This window comes from Orbicella faveolata, unplaced genomic scaffold (genome assembly GCF_042242905.1).
Source record: "Orbicella faveolata isolate gen_17 unplaced genomic scaffold, um_ofav_v1 contig_13, whole genome shotgun sequence".
Taxonomy (NCBI): Eukaryota; Metazoa; Cnidaria; class Anthozoa; order Scleractinia; family Merulinidae; genus Orbicella; species Orbicella faveolata.
Window position 1 is genome coordinate 1320485 of NW_028301540.1, and position 23518 is coordinate 1344002.

Below are 23518 nucleotides of genomic sequence, written 5' to 3' on the forward strand. Positions count from 1 at the left end.
CTGGGAAGTATGTATCAAAATGAAATCAAAACTAGACGTGTAGTTTTTGAACATGGCGACACTGTTAACTATTTACTGGATAAACAAAAATCAACCATAAACGCTTCGTCGTGATCCGTTTGGAATTTGTAGATGCGTAGATAAATACCCGGCATACATCTTGGTAGAAAATCTACACGATTCTACAAGGTAAGGCTACAGAGAAGTTAAAATTGCATTCGTTATAATTATTTTAGCCATAAATAGGATAGATTTACTTCAGATTACGGAATTAGCACTGGAGGCTCATCAAATGCATGGGACCAGTACCTGTAGACGGAAAAAAAGCTAATTATTAATGCGTGTGTGCCAAATTAATCGCGAAGTTTATCCATACATAAGACTGTCTACATATCTCTTCAAAATACTTGTGTAAATATTTATTCAGTCGTTTTAATTTTCATTATTAATGCATCTGGATGTTCTTAGTTGTCCGTTCTGATCTGAGTTCTACTTACAAACTAAACTTAGGCGATCTGAAAGGAAACTTGCTTCTAACCCACACAACCGTGAGATATAAGCAGTCGCCAGTCGTTGAATTGTCGGACAGCAGCGAAAGACGTGACAGCAAAAAGGCAGTTCATCCATCCAAAAGGTAAGTTATAGGTTCACGGCAAGAAATACTAAATGCTGGAAGTACGTACGAAAACAAAATCATTAATTTGCCACCAGGGGGTCAGTCCTTACCAGCTAAAGCTGTGGTTTCACCGCACGTTTACCTCTTCTTTTAAATTCAGTGCTGCTCAGTTCTAGTCATCGTTATATTCACCCTTTAGACCCTCCGGTAATCTGTATTGGGACTCTTCATCGAGCATTAATAAAATGATATGTTAGGTATAGTGTGAAAACAAAATAGATGCTGCTGTTTTCTTTGCTGGCCACATGTTGCTCATTCAGTGCTTTAACTCGTACCGTGGTGATCTCTCACTTTATCATTATCTCCTGGCTTCATCACGCAGAAAGAATAGAATCATGTTATGCCGATATGGAAATTGCTAGTCAACCAGTCTATTTATAGCCAATGTAAGATCCACAACTGGATTTTGTTTCTTTAAATCATATCTTAGTCGGGTGGCACTAGCCCGGTGGGGGGGCATTGCCATATATGGGCTATATAGGTATGTGCCGCTGTGAAGGATATGGTTTTCAAGCAGTTTACTCTAGGATAGGGTATATAAATAAGAGCGTTTGGGTCTAGAATAGGGTATAATTTTTCACAAAACTGACTAGTTGGTTGAAGATTTTATCTAGACCAAGGAAACCAGGAATTGCCACTCAAAAATATATAAAAAAAATCAAACCGGCAAGCTTAAATTTACGCAAATCAGCCTCAACAGTGTCGATAGATGGGGGGATTTGGGGAGTTTACTCAAGTATAGGGTAGCAAAATTCAGCTGAACTAGCTCTGGTATAGGCTAGGGGCTCCGGGGTGTGAGCGGCACATCCCCACCCAGAAATTCCCAAAGTACCCCTCCCCCGGGGGCACCAGTAAACAACAGCTATTTCTATACTTGAAGATGGACATTTCGACAGTTAGCCCTTCGTCAGTGCTAAGTGCTCTGATGAAAGACTAACTTTCAAAACCTCAACTTCACATACTAGCTAAGTTGGTTGATTTTCCGCTTTTATCAACTTATTGGATATCTCTCAGTCCTCAAAGCGAGGAGGTACCGATACTCTGGTCTCTGGGGCTCAGTTTATTAATTCCTTACTTCTCCATCTTCCTTGCACAGCTGATTTTGAATCTACCTCTGCTACAAGAATACTACTTAAAGTGCAACTACTTGACTAACAAATGCACACGCACTTAAGGTATCAGTATAATCCATTTGGCCATCCTCGCGCGGTCCGCTGTAGCGTTCGTGGTTTTACTACAGAAACCCATGTAAACCGTATATCTATTGGAAGCTTAATAACTACAAATTATGACCCGATCTGTTTAAAACGGCAAAAATTACCGTGTGTCGAAAATGTGAATATGTTTGCAAAGCTTCACGAACCCATAAATCAAGGTATACGCCCGCGGAGAAAACGGTTAACATGGCGTCCGTTTCTTCACACATTGACCTCAAAAACCGTGTCTCAGATTTTTGGCACATGCGTTTGTTATTATTTTACAAGAGGATAAAGCTAGAAAAGGGGAAAAAATAGGACTGCCCGCGAAAAAAAGGCATAACTTTTTAATGAAAAGAATAATCAGAATTCGCAGACACGGTTTTGTCGACGATCGTTCTGACAACATTCTCTCCGAATTTCAGCTAATTTGGTCCAGGGGCTGCCGACCTGGAACCCGAAGTGCATGTACAACTCGCCTATTTTTTACTTTCGAGAAACAGAGAAAAAATAAAAAATTCGGCGGCATCTAAGTGTTATGAGATTATCACACCAAGGGAGACACCGCAGAGGAATCAACTTTCTGTATAACAATAGGACTGTGACAGGGAAAAGGTACAAATTTCCGCGACGGCGCGCGGTAAATTATTCACAAGTTAATAAACCGCTTTTTCATGTGTGAAGTCAGAATTCCAAAGTTAGTAAACGTGAGATTATCTTTTGATTTACTACATTAGCGTTCGAAATTTTACGTATCGGTTAACTAATCTTCAAAATTATGACCATGTCAGTTAACATGCCGAAGGCCCGTAGAAGGTCCCCGAGAAAATGCAAGCGCACAAAGGGAAACGCTGGAGCGGACGTCGTAAACGGGACTTCATCGACTGATGTTGATGCAAAGGCAAAGATGCTGGAAGAACTGACACTAGCTGGGTAAGAAAAAAAATGTTGCACTGCTGATTCTAATTTTGTACAATCGATCTGCCTTTCAATTTCATCCACTTCTCTTTGTCAATCTCCTCTGCTTCGACAGTTTCTTGCAACAGTATTTTAGCGCGGCTTGCGCTCATTTCGGCTTGCTCGCTGGCTTCGTGATCGCGATCGTTGTCGAGTTCATCCAGCAGTTTTTCTTGATTGTAAAACGACCCTTTGTCGCTTTCCGCTAATTTAGCGGTCCACTCTTTCCCGAAAGTGTTTTTCGCCTTCTTTGGCCTTCCTTTAGCCGATGAAAACGGGCAAGATCGCTGGTTCTTCTTCGAAGACATCTGGCACTGATTATGGCGCGCGAATCGCGTGTCCACTCAGCATGATCTTGATGTCATGTGACTTCTTACCTCGATAATTAGTTCATTTGACAGAACTTGTCAACTCTCAATTAAGTAATTAATATGCAAAAAATCTTTCTCGCGCAATAACTAGCGGCAGATATAATATTTTTTCGTTGAGTTTTTTTATCTTAAAGATTACCTTAAGATTTATCCAACCGCTTAAAAAAGTAAAATTGTGCAAAATGGCAAATTTTCCCCTTACTGATACCTTAACAGCGTATCAGTAGCTATGTGTGGGCCACACGGGACGAACTGACCTTGGAGGATCGATTGGAGGATTGAACACTCCTTTGGAATACTAACCCTAAAACTATCACGCGACTCAGAAGCGAACTACACAGATCTTGAAACAACCAATAGAAACTAAAGGTTAGAGAACAAGAAACCTAAACAGGATCTTTGTGGGAGACTCAGACCAAGGCCAGTAGTCAAACCCAAACATGACCATCTTTGGTGTATTGCTCGGAGCTTAAGTGTTCTTGATAAACTAAGATAAACAACTTGACGTCAGAGGACTCACTGTGTGGGCAGGCAGGCCATAAAATCACAAGACCAATGTGGTAACTACAAAATAATAAATAAACGGTGATAACGAACTAAAAAGAACTCAATTCTATAAAAATTATCGAGCTTCATAACAAACTTCAAGCTAATGTTCAAATATCGATAAGAGTTACACTCCGATGAAGAACAACAATTTCTTTAGAAACTAACGTAAGGCTTGGGCGGAGTGCATGGTATGGGCTAGACATTTAAAGACCCTTTACACTCTGACAAAGCTGTTCATTTGTATATTTTAAGATAAGAAGCACACCCTTGTAATCCGGTTTTACAATATGACAACACAAACATCAGTTCCAGCGACCACAACCAAGGTAATAAGACACGTAAGAGAATTTTATAATACTATTATTGAAAATTATTAGGTAGAGTTAATACAGTGTCCCCAATTAGCCCACATGGGCTAAATACATTGACACTTAAATAAAGTTCTTACTTACTACCCAAATAACTGAAGGGAGAAGCTAATGTAGTCATTAGTTAGACTATGTAACACCAGGAGCCCATGAACTAAATGTTAGAACTTCCTTGCTTCCTGTTAACTCTATAATTTAGGCAAGTATCAGGGCTCCTGGAAACACTTGCACCGTTTAGAAATGACAGTGAAACAGATTATTTCTTCTTAAGACTTTCAGTGATTCTAATAAGTCATACAGCTCTGTACATACGATTCGTTCCTCTCTCGGCCACTCGGAGGAAATTTCTTCTACGATGGCGTTGAAATTCCTGGCAGATTCTATCAGTTTTCTAATAATTTCTAAGCGGATTAAGCTGTCTTTGTACTGGAGACATTTTAATCTTGCTGCTTAGGAATTTGAGTAAATTGGGTCCTAAACGGTCCTGCATAAAAACCAAAAGAGACAAACTGGGCTTCTTCAAGACAAACGTATTGACTGGCACACTGCTGTATGGCTGCGAGCCATAAAGATCACTACAGCCAGCTACTACAAGCTCGACACATTCCAGAATCGCTGCTCAGCGACGCCGAATCCTGAACATCTTCAGTGGCGCAACTCCATTTCGTACGCCGAGCTACACTGAGCAACCTCAACAACGTGAAGAAAAGAATGTGGCACCGGATCGGTCGCATCACGTGACGTCCTTTGGATAGAGCCATCTGCTATCCTTGGGTCACCATGCACTTGCCTCCACCCGGCATGGTCCGGCGCGCATGCATTTAGAACGTCAAATTAAATTGCATTTCGCGCAAAACAGTGAAAGAATTAAATTCAAATTCAAGAATAACTGGTTAATAATTAAAATTTTGAGTGCGGGCGATCTCATCACCTTCAAGGCGGCAGTTCCTATCCTGTCTTCGTTTTACTTGGCGGAAACCTTAAATGAACATGCAATGGGCATCAAGGGATATCTTTGCACCAATTAACGTCTATGTGGAGGGGACTGCATTGACAAAAATGTGTTGTACGACCGGAAATACTCTCGGGATCTTTAATCTTCAAATGAATAAGAAATTTATTTGTGCTTTATCCATGCATGAGGAATACCCTCGGACAAGAAGGAAAAGAATGTTATCTACGCTATCTCAGTATCCCCCAATGAAGGAGTAGTTCCTTTTGCCCTACCCAAATTAGCCAATCAGAAGCCGTGTTTACCATCCTGGTATCATGGGATATCAAGTCACTAACCTCATATGGCTATTGTTATCAATCGCTTAGACCGAGTTTATTTACGGTAAATACCTAAGCTACCTTTCTTTGGTGCGTTTCACCGGTATATTAGGCTCGTTTGGTCTCGCCATGGGTTTTGTATAGAATACGTCTCGCCTCGCCAAAATACCAACCATGACTCGACTTTTTAAACTCGCCTGACATGCCATTAAAGCGATCCAAAAAGGTACGATTAGATATAAATATCAACCAAAGCTTATTAATAATTTTAGCAGGAGCGAACCTCGTACTCCCGGGCTCGTACTCTGAAAAATACTAAGCTAAACGGGTATTTGATTTTTTTTCTGTATGTATCCTTTACAAGATCCCTTACAAGATCCCTTACAAGGGTGTTACAAGCTGTAATGCAATAAGGCATTCACTTCGTTTAGCTGTTGAGCGACGTAAGGCATACTTTGTATCAAAAGCAAAAAGCAAAAGAATGAGTGAATGGTTTGCATCAGCCTACTTCGAGCCTGTGTATCAAAAAGCGTTTTGCCGTCAGCTGAGTGACTGTCTGACTAACTCATTGATGGAATAAATATCAGCAGAGACAGACGCTTCCAAATCACGGTCAAACTACGGACCAAAGTTACTGAATTTAGGACGATATAATTCCACTAGTTACTTAACAAGAGAAGACGATTTTAGTTTGGGTAAGTACAGAGAAAAAAAATCGATCTTAATTTATATGGTTTCACAGCATATTTTCTCATCATGCCCCATGAGGCCATAAAGGCGCAAAGTCAAATTAAACTAAAAGAACAGAAACCGCTGTACAAATGTACCATTCCATAGGATGCTAAGAGCAAGGACTGGAACTCTGACACGCAGTAAGGAATTCGAGACTCCCCCCTCCTGATGATACCTTGATTGCAGCTTTTTTGTGGTAAGATTATCAGTAAACTTCATCTGCTGAGAAGTAATTAAAGGCAGCGGTAACGAATAATTGTAACTATTTGTTTTTCGAGTCAAGATATTGTAAATAAAGACTGTGCGGTAGATGAGTTTTATATCAAGCCCATAACCGACAACCGTAATTAGCAAACCTAAAAGTTACCGGAAATATTAATCTCGTTTTGATTGGAAAATCAAGTTTTTGAAGAGGGGTTCTCGAAGAAAACAAAATTGTTAAAACAGGTGTCTTAAGATAAGTAGCTTGAAGCCCTTCATTGAGGCTATTCTGGCCTGGGAAGTTATTTGTAAGTTTTAATTATTTAATTGAATCGTTCGGTGTTGATATTCTCTAAGACGGCAATGTCCCGCTCAGTATGGCTTGAATTGAGCCATCTATCTCGTTAGCGTTATCAGAAAAATCAGGCGCAACAACAGAAACTATTATCAGTGAAAAATTTCGGACAGGATAATTACCCTACCACGGACTGTTCCAATGTTGATTTTTCACTCATGTTACTTAACTTCAAAAACAAATGGCCCTTTTTATAATTTTACAACAGTTCCTCTTGTTGACTACGAGAGCTGTTCATATACCGCTCCTTTGATGTACATTCTAAGCTTGACATGAAATCAACAGTTCTCATTACTTGCGGGTCAGCCAGAAAAGTTTCCTATATTTTCCTGTGTGATGTGAATGTAATATGGAATGTTTACGGTGTCAAGGTCGGACAGATCATGCCCCTTTTTTCGCTGTGTTCCCCAGTAATCTAATGGCTAGAACTGGCTAACTGAACAGCTAATAGTGGAAAATGTCTCCTGGAAACACTCTTCAGATAAAACCCCCGCCTGATTGGATTTTAAGTTCATGATAAATTGAGAGAAACTCTGACCTCAGTCTGGCCACACCCCTAAGAACGAGCAACGAATCATTTGAAATGGTTTCGACGTTGAAGGAAACTTAGTAGGCGGCAGCGGTACAGAAACACGCCTGCACTGATAACAACATGGCAGATATCACGTTCAGGACTAACATATGAATTGTTGCCGCTCGGTCGGTCCAATTGGCCGAGGTAATTACCGAAACAGCAATAACCGCACGCGTCTAATCGATTACACGTTATTCACGACCGTTGTATGCCGTCCTTAGGTTAGAGATAACCTTTTTATTTGTAGAAATATTCATTCCACATTCTTTGTCATTTGTGGCTACGTAATGTGCGCTCCTACATGTACGTTGACTGCTTTGATATTTGGTAGGAACAAACTCGATTATAGGCGCCACGAGGAGGATGAATTAATTGTTCGTCTAGAGTAAAAACGTTATCGTGCTTTTTATTATTTTTCCTTAGTTTATTTTGTGAAGAAATAATAGATCATTATCATCATTCGCTATCGAATTTAATGCTTCCGAGGTTTTATCTCTTTTGCTAAATAACTTGAACACGCCCTGCTTTTGTATTGGAGAGATAAGATTAAAAGATAAAAATCTGCTTTGAATACCAATTTTGAAATCGAGTAAATTTGATTATAAACTTGTAAAATAGACCATGTCTTCACGCACATTGCAGACAGACCAATTTCAACAGCGCTACCTTAAAAAGTCCTAACAAGGTTAACATCCCTTGACATATGAACAGTCTGTGAAAGGGAAAACTACTTTATGCTCGGCTATTCGCTAGATTTTGACTAAGACGAGAATGAAAGCAACAACTACAAAAACAAGATTAAATGGTTAATTCAACTGGTAAAAAAATCAGGGAAAGTCATTAAGAGCATCCCTGTTAATCCAACCAAACCGAACGAAAAATCAGTTGCACTTAATCGAATCCCAACTGCTCCAGCAGTGTGCGACTGGTTCGGCAATTAAACATAATCATTGCTAAGTTGAACTTTTTAGGCCAGTTGGAACTCGATCGGTGTGATCGCACACTGACCGAGGAAATCGCAGCTAATCGTGCACACTCGGTGTACAGCATATCGAACGTTCGATTGGCCGAACCCGATTGAAGTTCGATTACCGAATGTTTGACAGAATGCAGCGGAGCATACAATTTTAACGAGGAATTTCTTTTTTTTTGGCTCACAAGAACCTGAAAGCCTTAGCTCTTAAGCATAATAACCTCTTGTCAGATCAGTCAACAGTCGGAATTTTTGCTAGATTTCGTTTTCCTCAGTTCTTGATGGGGTTGAATGGGCCAGGAACATTGTTTTATTCTTTCAGACAAGCATAACGGATGTCCACAAAAAAGCAGAAAAGAAGACTTCTTCTGTTATCTGCTTGACAGCTGCTTGATAAACGAACGGAAAAAAGTGATGTGATTTTCAACACGAGCTCAATACTACAGTCATCCATCATGTGATTGTATCAGGTTACTGTTATCAAGAGTCAGCCGTTCCGGTAGAGGTCAATGAGAAAGGTACAAACCAGCGGAAACTGCTCTGAAACCCGGCCTTTGATTTTTTAAGGCTGAAAGTTTGTTGACTTACAAATGTTTTCATAATTGGGGAAAATAAATACACTTTGAAAGTGTAGATTGTGTGGTTTTGTCTTCAGATTGGTGATTAACGTTTGGTTTCTTTTCGTGCTCGTTCTTCTGGATATCTTCCAAGCCGTTTTCACTCTCAATGCGACCGGAAATCCCCAGTTCATTACAACAGATATCGGGCCATCGACATTAATCAAAAACTTGTGCTCTAATCATTTTGTCATCACTGGGAGTTGTTACTGATCTCATCTCAAATTTACAGGCCTCAGGAGCTCGAAACCACAGATCGCAGCGGCACTTTCAAGAAGGAACTGATCAGCAACTGGCCATCAGATAAACAAGATTAAATCAGCTTGAGCTCACGCTTTCTGGACTGACGCGCTCCGAAATTCAAAGCAATTTTTTGCTATTCGTGCAAGAGGAAATGAGTACACCATTCACCTCATATACTAGAATGCACATCTCAAAAACTTGTCTTCTTTTTATCCCGGCATTACTCTGTTCTGTGGATGGTTTTCGAGGCGGTTCAAGATCCTATTCAAGAAGCCCTATCTCCCTCTACAGTTACAATCACCGAAATGTACAAAGGTTAGTTGTAAATTCACCTATTATTTTAAATAGTTTTTAATAAAGCATGCACGCGTAACAACCTTATGGCTTTTAGTTTCTTGAAAACACCATGTGCGTGCTTTAACAGTTCAAGGGAGTTCTATATTATTGAAGAAAGCTGACAGCTGTAGATAGATTTCACATTGCGTTAGGTCACACGAGCAAGTTGCTCGGTATTTATGTCTTAAATTCAGTGAGAAACACGAGAAATCCTGTTTAAAATAGCAAACAGCCTTTCCCTAAATTAACAAGTACACCTGTAAAATCAAACATACCTTATAGTTACCTATCATTTTCATAGTGACTTATTGTACAATGAGATAATTACTTACAAAATTGTTCTTTATGTGCGAGAATTCGCGCCACGAGAACATAAGAATTAATTTTTATAAATGACCTTGTGTCAGAGAGGAAACATCAGTTTATTGAGACAGTCAGGCATCATGTTGTGTCGTATTTTCACGTTCCTCGGTTCTGACACACAGCCGTAACTTTGCTTCATTAACTAAAAAACAATAAACGGTCTTTTGTTAATCGACTTGGTGACCCTTGTTATGTCACAAAATTTCACGTTTCTGCTCTCCGATGGAAACTGTCGATAGGTGTGCAGGATCAGTTTAGTCAGTTGCGCACCCTCAATCTGTTTCGCGGTTTTAAGCTCTGTAGACCAATACATTTCTCAGACGTTAAACATACTTCAGATATTTCCCACTGACCTCTGATGTATTTTAATTTTCTTGACTAAAATACAGCAGTAAGGTCACGGAAATGCTTCAGCAAGGTTAATAAGTGAACTGAATTTATACAGGAGCCCTGATTTATATTAACTAGTTTCGTTTCGCTTCCCACTTTCGAGATAGCGCGAGGAATGGGATGACTTGTGATAATTAATTGATCTCAACTTATCTCCAGACAGTCACAAGAGATAAATATCGCACGGCTTTTTTTACGTTATTCGTTAGAAGAAGGATAAATATTGTTACTGTTTATAGCGTTATTGCTAAGACCACCCTGAATTGAAAGTAGAGAGCGGAGATAAAGTGAAAGGTAAGGAAAGAAAGTACAAAATCATTCGACCAACGGATTATTTTTAGCGACGGAGAAAGGCCCCCTATCACATTCTTCCAGTCTTTGCTGGTCAGAGACAAAGGAGCGAAGACTGAGGACGAAAAGACTCGATTAACTGCTACTTCAGTCCATGTTCAAGCCGATCAGCGCACATGAATTGGATGGGTGGGGTGGGGACTGATCACTCTTTCTTTCTCTTTGCAGTCAATCTGGTCGCCAAACAAAGAGATTAGTACTCGATCCTTCCAGCAAGCTACCGCTCTACAAACATACTGCAGGTGCAAAGGCACCGAGCCCTGCAAGGCAAAGTCAAGGGTCTGGAAGCCAGGCTAAATCCCAGGATAGTTCGGTGGCATCTGGTGGCCAATACTGTATTTACCAGAAACCTAAACAAGTCACTTGCAATGTAGCGCACATGAAGCGGGTAACCAACAAATACAAATACTACTGTGGGGCGCGATCTCAAGGCAAAGTATGTACGGGTTACAGGTGAGCGTAGCTAAGTATCTCCCCACCTCAAAGATAAGGAAGTCCTTTGAAAATTTCTTTATTCACTCATTTTAATGCCAGTTATCTAAAATCAACTGTCACGTAATACCTTAGTCTATTGATGCTCAGATGTTTTTTGTCTGTACATTCCTTAAGGAAATAAGTGATTTAACTCCTCATCATCATCCGGCATCATCTTTTTTCACGCCCACATAAGGCCTCAACTTTGAAATACCGTGAATACTAACATACACCTGACTAACAATTGACGAGCTTACGGCTTTCACTGACAGTTTCTTCTTTAATGTTTTGTTTGTCTCCAGAGTAACTTATCGTCCAGAGTATAAAATAGAAATGAGAACAGTCATGACTTCGGTTAAAGACTGCTGTCCTGGATTTACAGGTTCAGATTGTAGCCAAGGTGAGAAGCCCACGCTGTTAATAGCGCGCGCGAGACCATTACTGACATCTCGGTGTTAGAGCCTTCGATCCTAATGTTCAGCCGCAGAGAGCGATAGGTACGTCATGAATAAAAGCTGTCGCTGACCAGTAGAGACAATGGCTCCAATAAAGAGACTGACGCTTGAAGTGACCAGTTCTAAATAATTTGACTATCTTATGAATTAATTGAATAACTAAGTTTTAAATCACTATTTCGGGGCTGCTTCGAGGTCATGTAATCGCTAAGATTATCAAATCAATTATATTTTTCGCACAGAGATACTGCTTTTGGTTTTTGGACAATAAATATGCTTATTATATAACTTGAGAAAATTATTTCATTGTGATTGGCTGAGAGCAGCGCTAATTGTTTATTTTAATTGGCTAATTGCTAAACGAGCGCGCCTTAATTTGCACTCTAGTGCAAATTAAGGCGCTCTCGTTTGCAAAAAAATTTCTCAGTCATATGACAAGTGAGTAACAAATAAATAATCGTATGAAAGCTCGAGCAATTAAGATTTAGACTACTCGTGATATTGGAAAATTCTTTCAAATTGCACTCGCCTAAAGGCTCGTGCAATTTTGAGAGAATTTCCAAATGCCACTCATAGTGTAAATGCTTAATAGCACAAACGCAGCATTCAGTTAAATTTCCATCATCTCCATGTAAATAAGTTAAGCAGTGTGATAACCAAGTGTTAATTTTAATTCGGTTTTTACACATTCGAACTGAGCAGTGGTAACTTTTACTCCCCACCAGGCACATACAGTGGTTATTCCTCTTCCTTTATAATCTACCGCGAACGAAGAAAACAAAGTCTTGAAATCATTGAAGAAACTAATTCAAATATCTCTTGGATTCTCCAGCAGTAAATAAGCGGATTAATTGACGAGCTGAAATACGCCACTGTTTTGGTGCATGTTTTAATGCGGAGATATGTTTGTTCATCGACGAAAACGCTCGAAATTGCTTCCAGAATTAAATGAGGTGAATAACAGAGAAGAAGAAACCCGCAAACATACGCCATTGTAAGAGCAGATTTCTTATAATAAGCCATGGTAACCGCGTTGGGGGTATTTCTTGCTTGAATATGAGTTTTACAGAAACGTAAACCCACGCAAACCCTTGTGTAGCAAGCAAAGGTTAATAGGAAGCAAAAACTAACCACAACAGTTTGTAACTGCCGAGCTGCGTGCTTATTTCCAAGCCGCAAACCAATCCACAGACAGGCGATCATCCAGCAACATGCAATTGCTAGAAGTGTCTTTTTCAGAGTCACAAGGTCGCGGTATTTCCCTCGCAGGCGATACGCCAGGTATCTATCTACCGAAATCACAGTGACCGTTAATAGCGAAACGGCTGCCAGTGCATCTCCGAACAAAGAATCAAATACCGCGATTATGCAGATCTCTTTGTTAAAGTCTTGTCGGTAGCCAATGATCTTAGACGCTGCAAAGAGAGGCTGAGAAAATAGGCCGACACCAAGATCTGTTAGAGCGAGGCTAAACAGGAGTGCTTTCGACGGTGGATGAATGGTGCGACATTTCTTCAACACGAGTACAATAAGTAAGTTTCCAACGAATGCTGTAAGCGACAACGCGAGGTTTATAAATGCAAGAGCAACCACGAACGGCAGTGGACCGTCTTCAGTTATTAACTTTTTGGTCAGTGAATCACATATCTCCTGGTAAACCATATCGAACCATAGCTAACCATCATAACAGACCTTTCAGCTTGGTAGTATTTTGTAAAACCCTGCAGTCACGTGACCGAATCGCTGTTTTTTTTTTTTCCTGAGGTTAGGCCATTAACTCCCATTGGGAAAAGCTTCTCATGATCTCAATATTACAATGGTAAAATACGTTTTTCCGATGTCGAATTAGGTGTCAAATTGATCTGTGCATTGATTTAAAGCAATTTCAGAGACCTCGATGGGGGTCTTTATGAAAACAAACATGACCGATAATTGATATTGCTCGATCCCCAGTGGAGAGTTAATTGTTTAGAACACCCCTGAGATTCGACTTTTTAACAAATGAATTTTTAACTTGAATAAACAGTTGTGCGGATATTAAAATTTTGTTTGAAATAAGTTATTCTCTGGTCAAGCAGTAACTCTAGCTATGTTTGTTGCTTTACCAATAAGGTACTCGCTGACCACTGGTTGTCTGATCATTGTTGATTATCTCGCTCTGCAATTATATTGTTTATATGAAGGATAATGAATCTCTGAATTAGTTCTTAACAACAATTTGTTCGCCAAAATATGACTCAAAATATGATAAGATAGTTATTGTAGTTATTTAAACAGAATGATTTTGACAAGAAATTAATATCAAAAGAACTGTCGGTTAGCTAAATTGTGTTTTTATTATGAGGTCCAGTTCTGCGGGGTGTTTCAGAAAAGAAATGGAGTTATTAAAATGCCAGTTACTCGCAGAAATCATACTGAGCACTAAGCAGAAAACAATTTTTAGCAAGCAAAAATTTGGCATATTGATAGCTTGCACACTGAGCTAAACCCAAGCAAAATGATTTCGTAATATATTTTCGCAATATTAATTGAAGAAACAGACTACACTTAGATCATCAATTATTCCAGTTTGTTCCGCCACACTCGTGGCCAGGATTTTAAATTCCTTGCTTTTCTTAAGGATGTTTAAAACTACAGACTACTACATAAACTAAAGAACCCGTTTTCCAATCTAAACGTCAAGTAAACTTATTATTTCTCACACGTCGCTTGGTGTGACTTTGTCTGATTCCACAGCATGTTTTAATTGTACGAAGTTCCTTTTGTGGGAGAGCAGATTGATGGCCTTGGAACAGGTAATTTTTTCTAACATGGAATGAGTTAAAGTAATCGTTACTAATTAAATGTTAATTCCTCTTTACTCATACTTTGTTTGGGTAGCTTTAATTATGGCTGTCAAACGGCTGATGTGGACCTATTATAGAATAAAACCGCTATTCAATTTATATAATTTTTGCTGCAGTTGTCAAAATTATGTAAATGAGATGTTGAACTGTTGTAATTTATATCACTTGTCACATACCGTAACCGTGTCTATTTTCTGAACTGAATTTTTGCTTTCAATTCTTCGTCGATTAATTTACTTACTCGCAAATAGATATTGTTAAACAATCTTTTACTAGGTTTCCAGCTCCTTTTCTTTGTTCTTTGTCCTGTATTTTCTAATATTCGTGCCCATTAATTATTAGGTTGTTGCCTTGTACTAAGGTAAATTATTACGTTTACTTTTTTAACCTGAGTCACTTATCTTATGCAGGACACAACACTTTTAGTTTGATAATTTTCTTTCCATTTTTCAAAGAAAGTTCAGAAGGTACCTGCATCCACGATAACTCAGAACAGTTTCCCCGGACCACCAGGTCCTCCAGGGCCCCCCGGTCTCCCCGGCCCTCCAGGCAGCCCGGGACAACGAGGAGAACCCGGTAGTGTGAGATCGAGGGGAGCAGGAGGTGAGTTACGGGTGCACACACGACATTGGTTTACAATTGAACCTGGTCAACACTTCTCACTAATAACGTTGACTTTCATTGCAGAATTTAGGAGACGCTGTTCATTCGAGAGCTAAAGCTAAATGTCAACGTCAATAGTGAGAGGCTGTTGCTTTACTAGCTGTAACTTCTCAAGACGCCTACACAGGATAACTTACTGTTGCAGATCGTTTTTTCAGCCTCGGTTCCCGACCGATATAAATAGCTTTCAGATGTAACGGTCACTTTTGAAAATGTGTGTTGACTAGTATACGAAATGTCAAGTTCAGTTTTAAAATGCGATGGAATGCAATGTTTTTCACCGCTGTTTGTGTCATATTTGCTTGTGTTTGTACTCTTATTAATGTAAGTCTCCTTAATTCGGCAACTGCTATCGTTACATCAGGGCTGTATGGCGTTTTAATGGCCACTTCGACTACAATGCAGCTGAAATCTAAAGGCTTTAGATTTCAGCTGCATTGTAATCGAAGTGGCCATTAAAACGCTTATAGTTATAAAGGGTGGCCGCAGAGGGAATTTTACATGGAGTATTTTGCGAATGTGGGAAAACACTTTACTATCCGGAATAACCATATTTTATCCGTAGGATCATCTCTGGGGCCCCATGGAAAGAATGTTTGTTTTTTATTCCATAGGATCATCTCGGGGGCCCCGTGGCCCAAAGGGGGAGAAAGGGAATCCAGGCCCTCCCGGCCCAACGATGGTGGTGACGGGTGACCCTGGTCTTCCAGGAACACCCGGATTCCAGGGACGCCCCGGTCCCTCCGGTCCCCCAGGGCAAAAAGGAGAACCAGGGAGATCAATACAGGGACCACAGGGATCCAAAGGAGCACCTGGACCCCCCGGTGAACCTGGACGCCCAGGTATTGGCGCCTCGGTAAGTAAATATAGTCGTCATGATATAAGCACGCAATGTATGCAGACAACAGTAATGAGTATTTTCTCTTGGTTTTGCTCCCAGCCAGAGGATCTAGAACGATTAAGGAATCAGGTGAAACAGTTATCCGCTATAGTCGCTGAACTGGATGAAAAAAGTGAGTAACACCGTGTTTTTTAAATAAATTTCGTTATTACGCAGTGCTACAAATACTGGTAGTGGTCTGCTAGTTAGACATGTCTGGTGTAACACCCTTGTGCGCATTTCTTGTTAGGAACATTATGGTTTACTCATTGCATCATCACACACACACCTTGCTTTACAGTTGATCCCAGTCTGGGATTTTGTTATCTACAGCCCAACGTTTCGCTTGAGAACCCTTTGTTCTTGTTTATCTCTGAAGAGGGCGCTTAAAAGCACAAGAAAAAAATCTTCAAAATTAACAGACAAGAATGGAAAAAGCAAAAGTAAACATTTAGTATGGCTTTTTTTTTTTTTTTTTTTTTTTTTCGCAGTTTCGAGGTGTGAGTGTACAGCAGGGACGGGTCGCCTGGCCGTGAACATGAAGGATGACGTTACTATGTCGCCAATAACAGTCACCACAGAAGGCCTGTTTGCTCCTCCTGCTCGTTAATCTTAACATGGCTACATTCAACACCATACCATGCAAAGTTCTGAGAGCACATCTCAAGAAGTTACATGCAGCTTACGTGATGCTTTATTATAATTAATAATAAACTTTATCAACGCGTCAATGCATTTAGCACAGAGCTATTAAATAGACCATTTTACAGTTGTCTGCTCAGTGACCTGGCCTTTGGATGGCAGCGAGACTGGAGTTGACCTTGTTTTGATACAGACCTCTCTGCTTTTGTCATGTAAATGCACCTAGTTAGCATCAGAACAATTTGTTTTACACAACAAAAGCACTGAGGTCTGTATCAAAACAAGGTCAACTCCAGCCTCGCTGCCATCCGAAGGCCAGGTCACTGAGCAGACAACTGTAAAATGGTCTATTGACTGACACAAAATGTAGCTCCTCTCGGGGCTTCTCGACATCCAACCCCGTTCCCAGGGTCTCTCATCTTACCGCCCCCTGGAGCGAGCGAGGAGAGGACGGCAAGATGAGAGACCCTGGGAACGAGGTTGCTCGACATCCGACATTCTAAGTGTCAAAAAGTTACCATAAACATTACAAAATCCAACTGAATAACAAAAGTTTAATAATCTAAATGAAACATATACCAAAGCCGGACTTCGGTGTCGATAAATTTTTTAAAAAGAGTACCCTTTATATTTTTGCTTAAAATGCTTGTAAATTAATTTAGTTGCTTTCCATACTCGACAAGGTACTTCTAGAGGCTCCGAGAAAACAAACGATGTTTTAACGTGTGGACAAAAAAGGACTTTCAAACCTTCTTTCTGAGCACTGATATATTAGTTTATAACAAACCAAAGGAAAATCTACATATATTTCTATCACTACTCATCTCGGGTGTGACCACTGAAATTTTTAAATTGTAGTTAAACGAAAATCATTCCATTTCAACATTTCCAAGTACTTCTCTTTTTAAACAAATAAACCAGCAATCTCTAATTACCAAAATGTCAATTATCAACTATGTTTTAATGTGGTCTACATAAAATATTGTATAAACTTTGGTCTAAAGTGGAGTTTACGTATAAATACCAAAATTAGTTTATATCAATGGACAAACACTTCTCAACTGCTTTTTAAATAAAATTTTCACCTCACTCTACTGAGTATTGCTTCTTTATTACTTCGGTTGAATTAACGATACGAATAAAGACTGGACTAACCATTTAAAGATCAAGGTTAGTTTCCATCTCGAGTATTTTTATCGATCGTACGAGTTATGTTGGTATTAGCACAACAACGGAGAGGACTCGGGTGATTCTTTTATCTTGGCCCCACTCCCCTGACCTGGAACAAACTCGTATCTAACTTAATGTTCCTCGGCAAAGTATTTAAACGCAATCGTTTGTTAAAAAACGCCTTAAGCCATTTTTTAACAAGTTTAAAAGTTATTCGACAAGATCACTGGGCACTTGTCACGGCGTACCATTACTCCGGCTTGAAACAATCGTTAAAGTGGTGTCTTGTTTAAAAAAAAAAACAAAAAAGAAAAAAAACTTCTGCGATCGGTGGCGATCGCAGCTAAGATAAACCTTATCTCGACGATCGAACTGATAGTGATCATATGAAAACGGGTAGTCGTAAGGATCACTCAAGCTTTTCTGTAGTGATCGCAGTGACCATATGGAAACCAGTCTTTAGACTACTGCCGTGGTTCCATAAGAAGTCTCTACAGTGATATGACTGGCAAAGTTATAAATAGACATAAGTACTTAGCTAATGTTCATTTCCCCGTTTGGGTTACGCTTCTTGAGTGTTTCCTGACGAATTGTAATACAAAATTGGAATCCCACATGACTCACAGGAGGCAGCTAGTTTTCATTTTATACAAATATTGTTTCTTCTTTTCTCTTTTTTGTCAGTACAGTGCCAGGTTTGTGCTGTGCTTCAGGATGTTTTTCCAGCTCCTGTGGACAATTACTAACCTGCAAAAACCCAAACAAATCCAGTTATGGAAAATTTCTTTTGAAAATTGAGCCGGTAAAGCAAACTCAATAAGGGAGGGGAGAGAGGGAGGGAGACAAAAAAGCTCAAAAAGCCCCTGTACTCTCCTCTGCGTTTTTCCCTTTCCCTTCCCTCGTCCTTATTACTTATTGCATTTTACTAACCGGGCTGGCTAATAACGTCTGCTTGAGGTCATAAAACACGGCCGAGTCTTCCTGGGTCAAAAACGTGACAGCGACACCAGTCTTTCCCGCGCGGCCGGTTCTGCCGATACGATGAGTGTAGCCTGGAACAGAAGCACCAACCAAAGAGGTCAACGATTAGTAAGAGAGAAATATCCTTCTGTCATGTTGTTAAAACATTAAAATATCTTAAGCGAATATATGGCGAGATGGAGCGCGCATTTAAGGATAACCTTGCAGCTTATTACACCAACAAGTGAATCAGCAACACCACAAACCTTCAATTGACTTGGCCATGTCATAGTTGATAACAAGCGACACATCCCTGGCGAGACAATAAAACAGATCAGCAAAACACAACAACAAACTAGGACAAAAAAAAGAAGATGAATATCACGTACTTGATATCAATACCACGGCCCGCCACGTCAGTCGCTACCAGAATATCTTTAGCACCAGACTTGAGACTCGACAAAGCAAACTCTCTGTTAAATTGAGAAGAAATAAAAATAAATCAACAGATTATACTTTGTTTAGCCAAATTCTCACGATTCACTTAAAAAGGTACTGGGTAATCAGTAAGAAAATGACCATTTGTATCACTGGACTACTCACCTCTGCTCCTGGTTTCGTCCACCATGCAAGGTCGTTGCGCGGAACTAAGGAAAACATTATACAAAACGTAAGTGTTACAATAATATGCAAACAGAGAACGATGAGAATAGGAAAAAACTTACGCCCATTTTCTCCAAGGATTTTGCCAGCACGTCTGCTCCCTAAAATAATAGATTAAATGGTAGTTAGTTATTGTAAATGAAGGAATTCTTCATTTTTTCAGCCGCAATTAGATCATGAACACACCCACTACAGCTGATACAGAGCGAGAACATATCAGATTGCTACAATACTTAAATTTACTGCTTCTGTGGTTCCTACACTTGACGCTAAGTTGAACTTTTGTTGAACAGATCAGATTGCTACAACACTGAAATTTACTGCTTCTGTAGTTCCTACACTTGACGCCAAGTTGAACTTTTGTTGAACAGATCAGATTGCTACAACACTGAAATTTACTGCTTCTAGCTCCTGCACTTGACGCCAAGTTGAGCTTTAGTCTCATCATTGTAAGCAAACACGCTTTATGAGACGCGTGCAGACTGATGTTCACACAGGTCTGACGTGAATACATCACATGTTCGCATCGTCCTGGATGACATCATAATTTGTACAGCATGTAAGTTCGGCGGTGGAATTTCTCTGTTATCTTGTTCATCTCACCTTCTTTTGGTTGACAAATATCATGATAGGCGGATCAATGCCACCGTTCAGTATCTCTAACAGCTTCTTCCTGTTAAAACCACAAAACATAATCGTTCGAAAACATTCACCGAAGTTTCTTACTGCAGGGTGCTTAGAGAGAAGGCTCTGTGAATTTGTGTCATATTTATATCCTTTTGCTTTTAATTACTAAGTATAAGACAGACAGACATGGCCGTTTGCGATCAACATAAAGTTTAGTTTAAGGTGTGAAACGTTAAGGCAAGAGAAACGCAAATTATGAAGGAAACTTCTCCTCTATAAATCAGCACGTATCTATTGAAACTAAACCCTGCCAACAGTGTTTACCTCTTAGCTCCTTCTTTAAGCAAGTGAACTCTCTGTTCTACTCTCTCAACTGGTCGACCTGTAACAGAAATGAAAATGCTCATTAGAAAGGAGAAATACTTCACCAAGGCAAACTTCAAAATGATATTTACCTATAGAACCGATATACACGACAGCGGGCCGCCTGAAAGGAAAATACAGAATGTTATTTGAACAACCCACAGCAATATGTTGAGCAATGACAACTGAATCTATTTGTGACGGTTAATGATAAACTAACCTGCTTTCTGCTGAGATAATTCTGTGGATTGCTTTTTTTCCTACTAATAAACTGGACATGCGTCTATAAAGCACTTACCTAAGATAGTTTCTAGCCAAGCGTTCAACTTGCGGAGGCATAGTAGCTGTAAACATCACGGTCTAGAAAAGCCAACAAAAACTAACTTAGCTCCCAAACAAACTAATCAGCGCTAGATTCCACTGCCGGTACTACAGTACTGGCTCTTCAACAGTCTCTACAAGTTTTCAGTGAAAGATGAAAGTCCTGTTTCCTGTCAAACTTGATGAGCCCACAATTCTTGTTTTTCTACAGAGAGAAGTCGCTTCCGCGTCGTACACTCCAAGTATATTTCAGTATATTTCCTTTTCTATTAAACAAACGTTACTTCCACTTTTCCACCACTTAACTAAAGCAGTTCTCACTTCAGCTGAACTGTTTTCTTTACAAACCTGTCTAAACCGGTCTTTTCCCATGTATGCCAATAACTTCTCCGGATCTTCAGCGTCCTCAGAATCAGGTTTAACGTTGCTAACTGGTAAATGTTCCAAGATTTTCTGGACCTCAGGCTCAAAACCCATGTCAATCATACGATCAGCCTGCAATGATTACATCTCCGTCAGCTGAGTTGGCCTTGCCTATATTGTAACTTGGTCTCAGTGTTTTAGGTTATTCTGTTTATTTTTGTTAATTATGAGCTCTAAAATTTTAAATTTGCCGAAGAACAGGTTTGATTTCAAGTATTATGGCTGACATTTTCATTTCCAGCCCAATGGTTGGTGATTTGGTTTACACATCTTTCACTTGTCACTACCTGGTAAGAGTAGCACGTCTGTTATTCAATTACTGAGTTTCCTTACTATGTTATTGTTTGAACGAATACTATGCATAAAAGTTATCAGGACTGCTTCCGAAGAATGAGTGAATTTTAAGTAACGCTGTGCTTCGAGACTGGTGGACCCTAAGCTAGACCCTAAAACACACAATCAGTCACCGCCACTGTTGTATTCTGAATAATACTGCTGTATATGATCACCACCAACCTCATCCAGGACAAAATATGAACAGCGACTCAAAACAAGGTAGCGATTTTCTGATGAAGGAAGAAATAAAATTAGGAACCAAAAGCACGCGGGAGAAACACACGAAGAAACAAAGACAACAAATGATACGTATAAGTAATGTACGTAAGTAAGTAAGTAAGTAAAGACTTCATCTATACTGCAAGTATAACAAAGGCAACTATACCCAGCACATCAATCAAACGACCAGGTGTAGCAATGACAATCTGTAAAAGAAAAACAAAAACAAAAACACAGTAAAACATTATTCAGATACGCGAGGAAACACATTTTTTTTTGTTTCTCTTGTCACGCAATCTTCGAGGGCTGTTTTTTGACAGCTGGTAACGGCACTGCAGCTTACCTCACATCCAAGACGTAACTGAAATCCTTGATCCTCGCGTGAAAGCTGTGAAATAAAACAAAAAATATCCAAAGAACTGTACGTAACAAAAATGACAGCATCATTTTGGTATTCTTAGTACGATTTGAGGAATAAACAAAAATTACTCGTCGTCTACAAGAAACCCAGTAAAAATGGTTTTAGCTTGAAAAATAACAGGAATCTATTAGCAAATGAGATAGGTAACAATGGCAAGGATGGGATTATGCTATAACTAATTGTATAAATGAGAAGCTCATGTTTTAAGGTTTGGGATGTATTCTTTTGAAACTTTACAGGGAAGCTGTCCTCCGTTACTTGGCTGATTACAAGGGCTAAACACATCTGTAAGTCATAAGAAACTACGATAATATGACCATTATGGGGAACAAATATGTCCAGTCTTAATCTGCCACCAGTGATCTGATTTGATTTGCACTTAGTGAGTTACGAACATAAAGATTATAGAACAGTTATGTCAGTTGGAAGAATTGACCGGTACATCAGCGTATTATCCCCATCCACTTTGTAATATGTAATGAGAAATAAGTTATTGAATGCAGCCAGAGTCCATCCACTCGGCTACGGGCTTACTTACTTACCCCTCCAATCACAGAAACTGTCCGAACGCCAAGAGGACGACCAAACTTTGTTGCATCATCTTCAATCTGGAAAGATCAAAAACAAAAATCTCGCATTAAATTTTGACACAAAAGATACAAAACAACACAACATAGTGACAAAAGAAATAAATCATAGTTTCATGATTTCTGTAAATAATATTAGCAGTGGCTTTGGGAGAGGAACATGGGCTCTTTTTAAGCTGCTAATCAAGCATATAAGATAATTGACCCACGGAATACAGAATTAATAATAATTGACCAACAGAATACAGAAGCAACTTGTTTTGAAGAAAAGAAAACAAATACCTTGATTTCAATGGATATTATCTGGTAAATAAAGTTCTAATAGTAGCTGAGGTGCACTGGTCTATCACACAACTAATGTCATACAGCTTACTCTACTTTTGAGAAACAATGCATATATTTTTCCATTAGAATAGCATTACCGACAACAACAATCACCAAACTTCATTCTCACTTTTTACTACTTACTTCATTTGGAATGAAATTCGAGTACTGGCTGAACAGAATAACCATCAAACCAAAAACAAAACTGAACTTATTTCACTATGCAGAAAAAGAGCAGAAGTTATCCAACATTCTCGCACACAGACAAGTCATTTGTTTACCTGCTGTGCCAACTCTCGGGTTGGAGCTAAAATCAAAGCATATGGTCCCTTGTCAGCATCAGTGTCTCGTTCTATCTTAGGCAGTCCCATGATCCACACCAACAAAGGAATTAAAAATGCTGCTGTTTTTCCACTACCTTTACAAAATAAAAATATACAATAATATAATTTATCAATGCATATTAGTGATGCAAACTTGGTGTCCTATTAATAGTGTTCACTATTGATCATCCACCATTTATGAAGGGAACTTATAGTTAATCTAAGATAACTAGCCAATCAAGGTTTTATTCGTGCAATTTAAAGGCATTTTAATTTCAATATTCATGGATTAAACTT

The 23518-nt window shown here is 39.4% G+C and overlaps 2 protein-coding genes across 4 annotated transcripts in view; one reads left to right on the forward strand and one right to left on the reverse strand.

Annotated features, from left to right (window-relative positions):
- On the forward strand, window positions 1–17578 carry LOC110047790 (uncharacterized). 3 transcript variants are annotated; one of them, XM_089283973.1, is made up of 10 exons: window positions 1–189; window positions 511–634; window positions 9074–9399; window positions 10693–10977; window positions 11301–11398; window positions 14190–14248; window positions 14755–14902; window positions 15577–15818; window positions 15903–15975; window positions 16334–17578. In XM_089283973.1, the coding sequence occupies exons 3-10, from the start codon at window positions 9236–9238 to the stop codon at window positions 16450–16452; spliced, it is 1188 nt and encodes a 395-aa protein (XP_089140099.1). In that variant the 5' UTR covers window positions 1–189; window positions 511–634; window positions 9074–9235; the 3' UTR covers window positions 16453–17578. The 3 variants fall into 3 exon arrangements, with proteins under 3 accessions (XP_089140099.1, XP_089140098.1, XP_089140100.1); XM_089283972.1 differs by lacking the exon at window positions 1–189 and having other exon boundaries at window positions 440–634; XM_089283974.1 differs by lacking the exons at window positions 1–189; window positions 511–634 and adding an exon at window positions 4306–8742.
- Window positions 17019–23518, reverse strand: part of LOC110047833 (putative ATP-dependent RNA helicase DDX23) — a 13619-nt gene continuing 7119 nt past the window's right edge. The window contains exons 16-31 of the mRNA XM_089283971.1: window positions 23180–23316; window positions 22530–22595; window positions 21910–21954; window positions 21733–21772; window positions 21528–21577; window positions 20937–21083; window positions 20566–20627; window positions 20360–20391; window positions 20229–20286; window positions 19881–19950; window positions 19340–19378; window positions 19218–19261; window positions 19004–19087; window positions 18881–18927; window positions 18585–18706; window positions 17019–18401 (exon numbers count right to left, since the gene is read on the reverse strand). Of these exons, the coding sequence (XP_089140097.1) occupies window positions 18300–18401; window positions 18585–18706; window positions 18881–18927; window positions 19004–19087; window positions 19218–19261; window positions 19340–19378; window positions 19881–19950; window positions 20229–20286; window positions 20360–20391; window positions 20566–20627; window positions 20937–21083; window positions 21528–21577; window positions 21733–21772; window positions 21910–21954; window positions 22530–22595; window positions 23180–23316 (1145 nt within the window). The 3' untranslated portion in view covers window positions 17019–18299. The remainder of the gene's footprint in view (window positions 18402–18584; window positions 18707–18880; window positions 18928–19003; window positions 19088–19217; window positions 19262–19339; window positions 19379–19880; window positions 19951–20228; window positions 20287–20359; window positions 20392–20565; window positions 20628–20936; window positions 21084–21527; window positions 21578–21732; window positions 21773–21909; window positions 21955–22529; window positions 22596–23179; window positions 23317–23518) is intronic.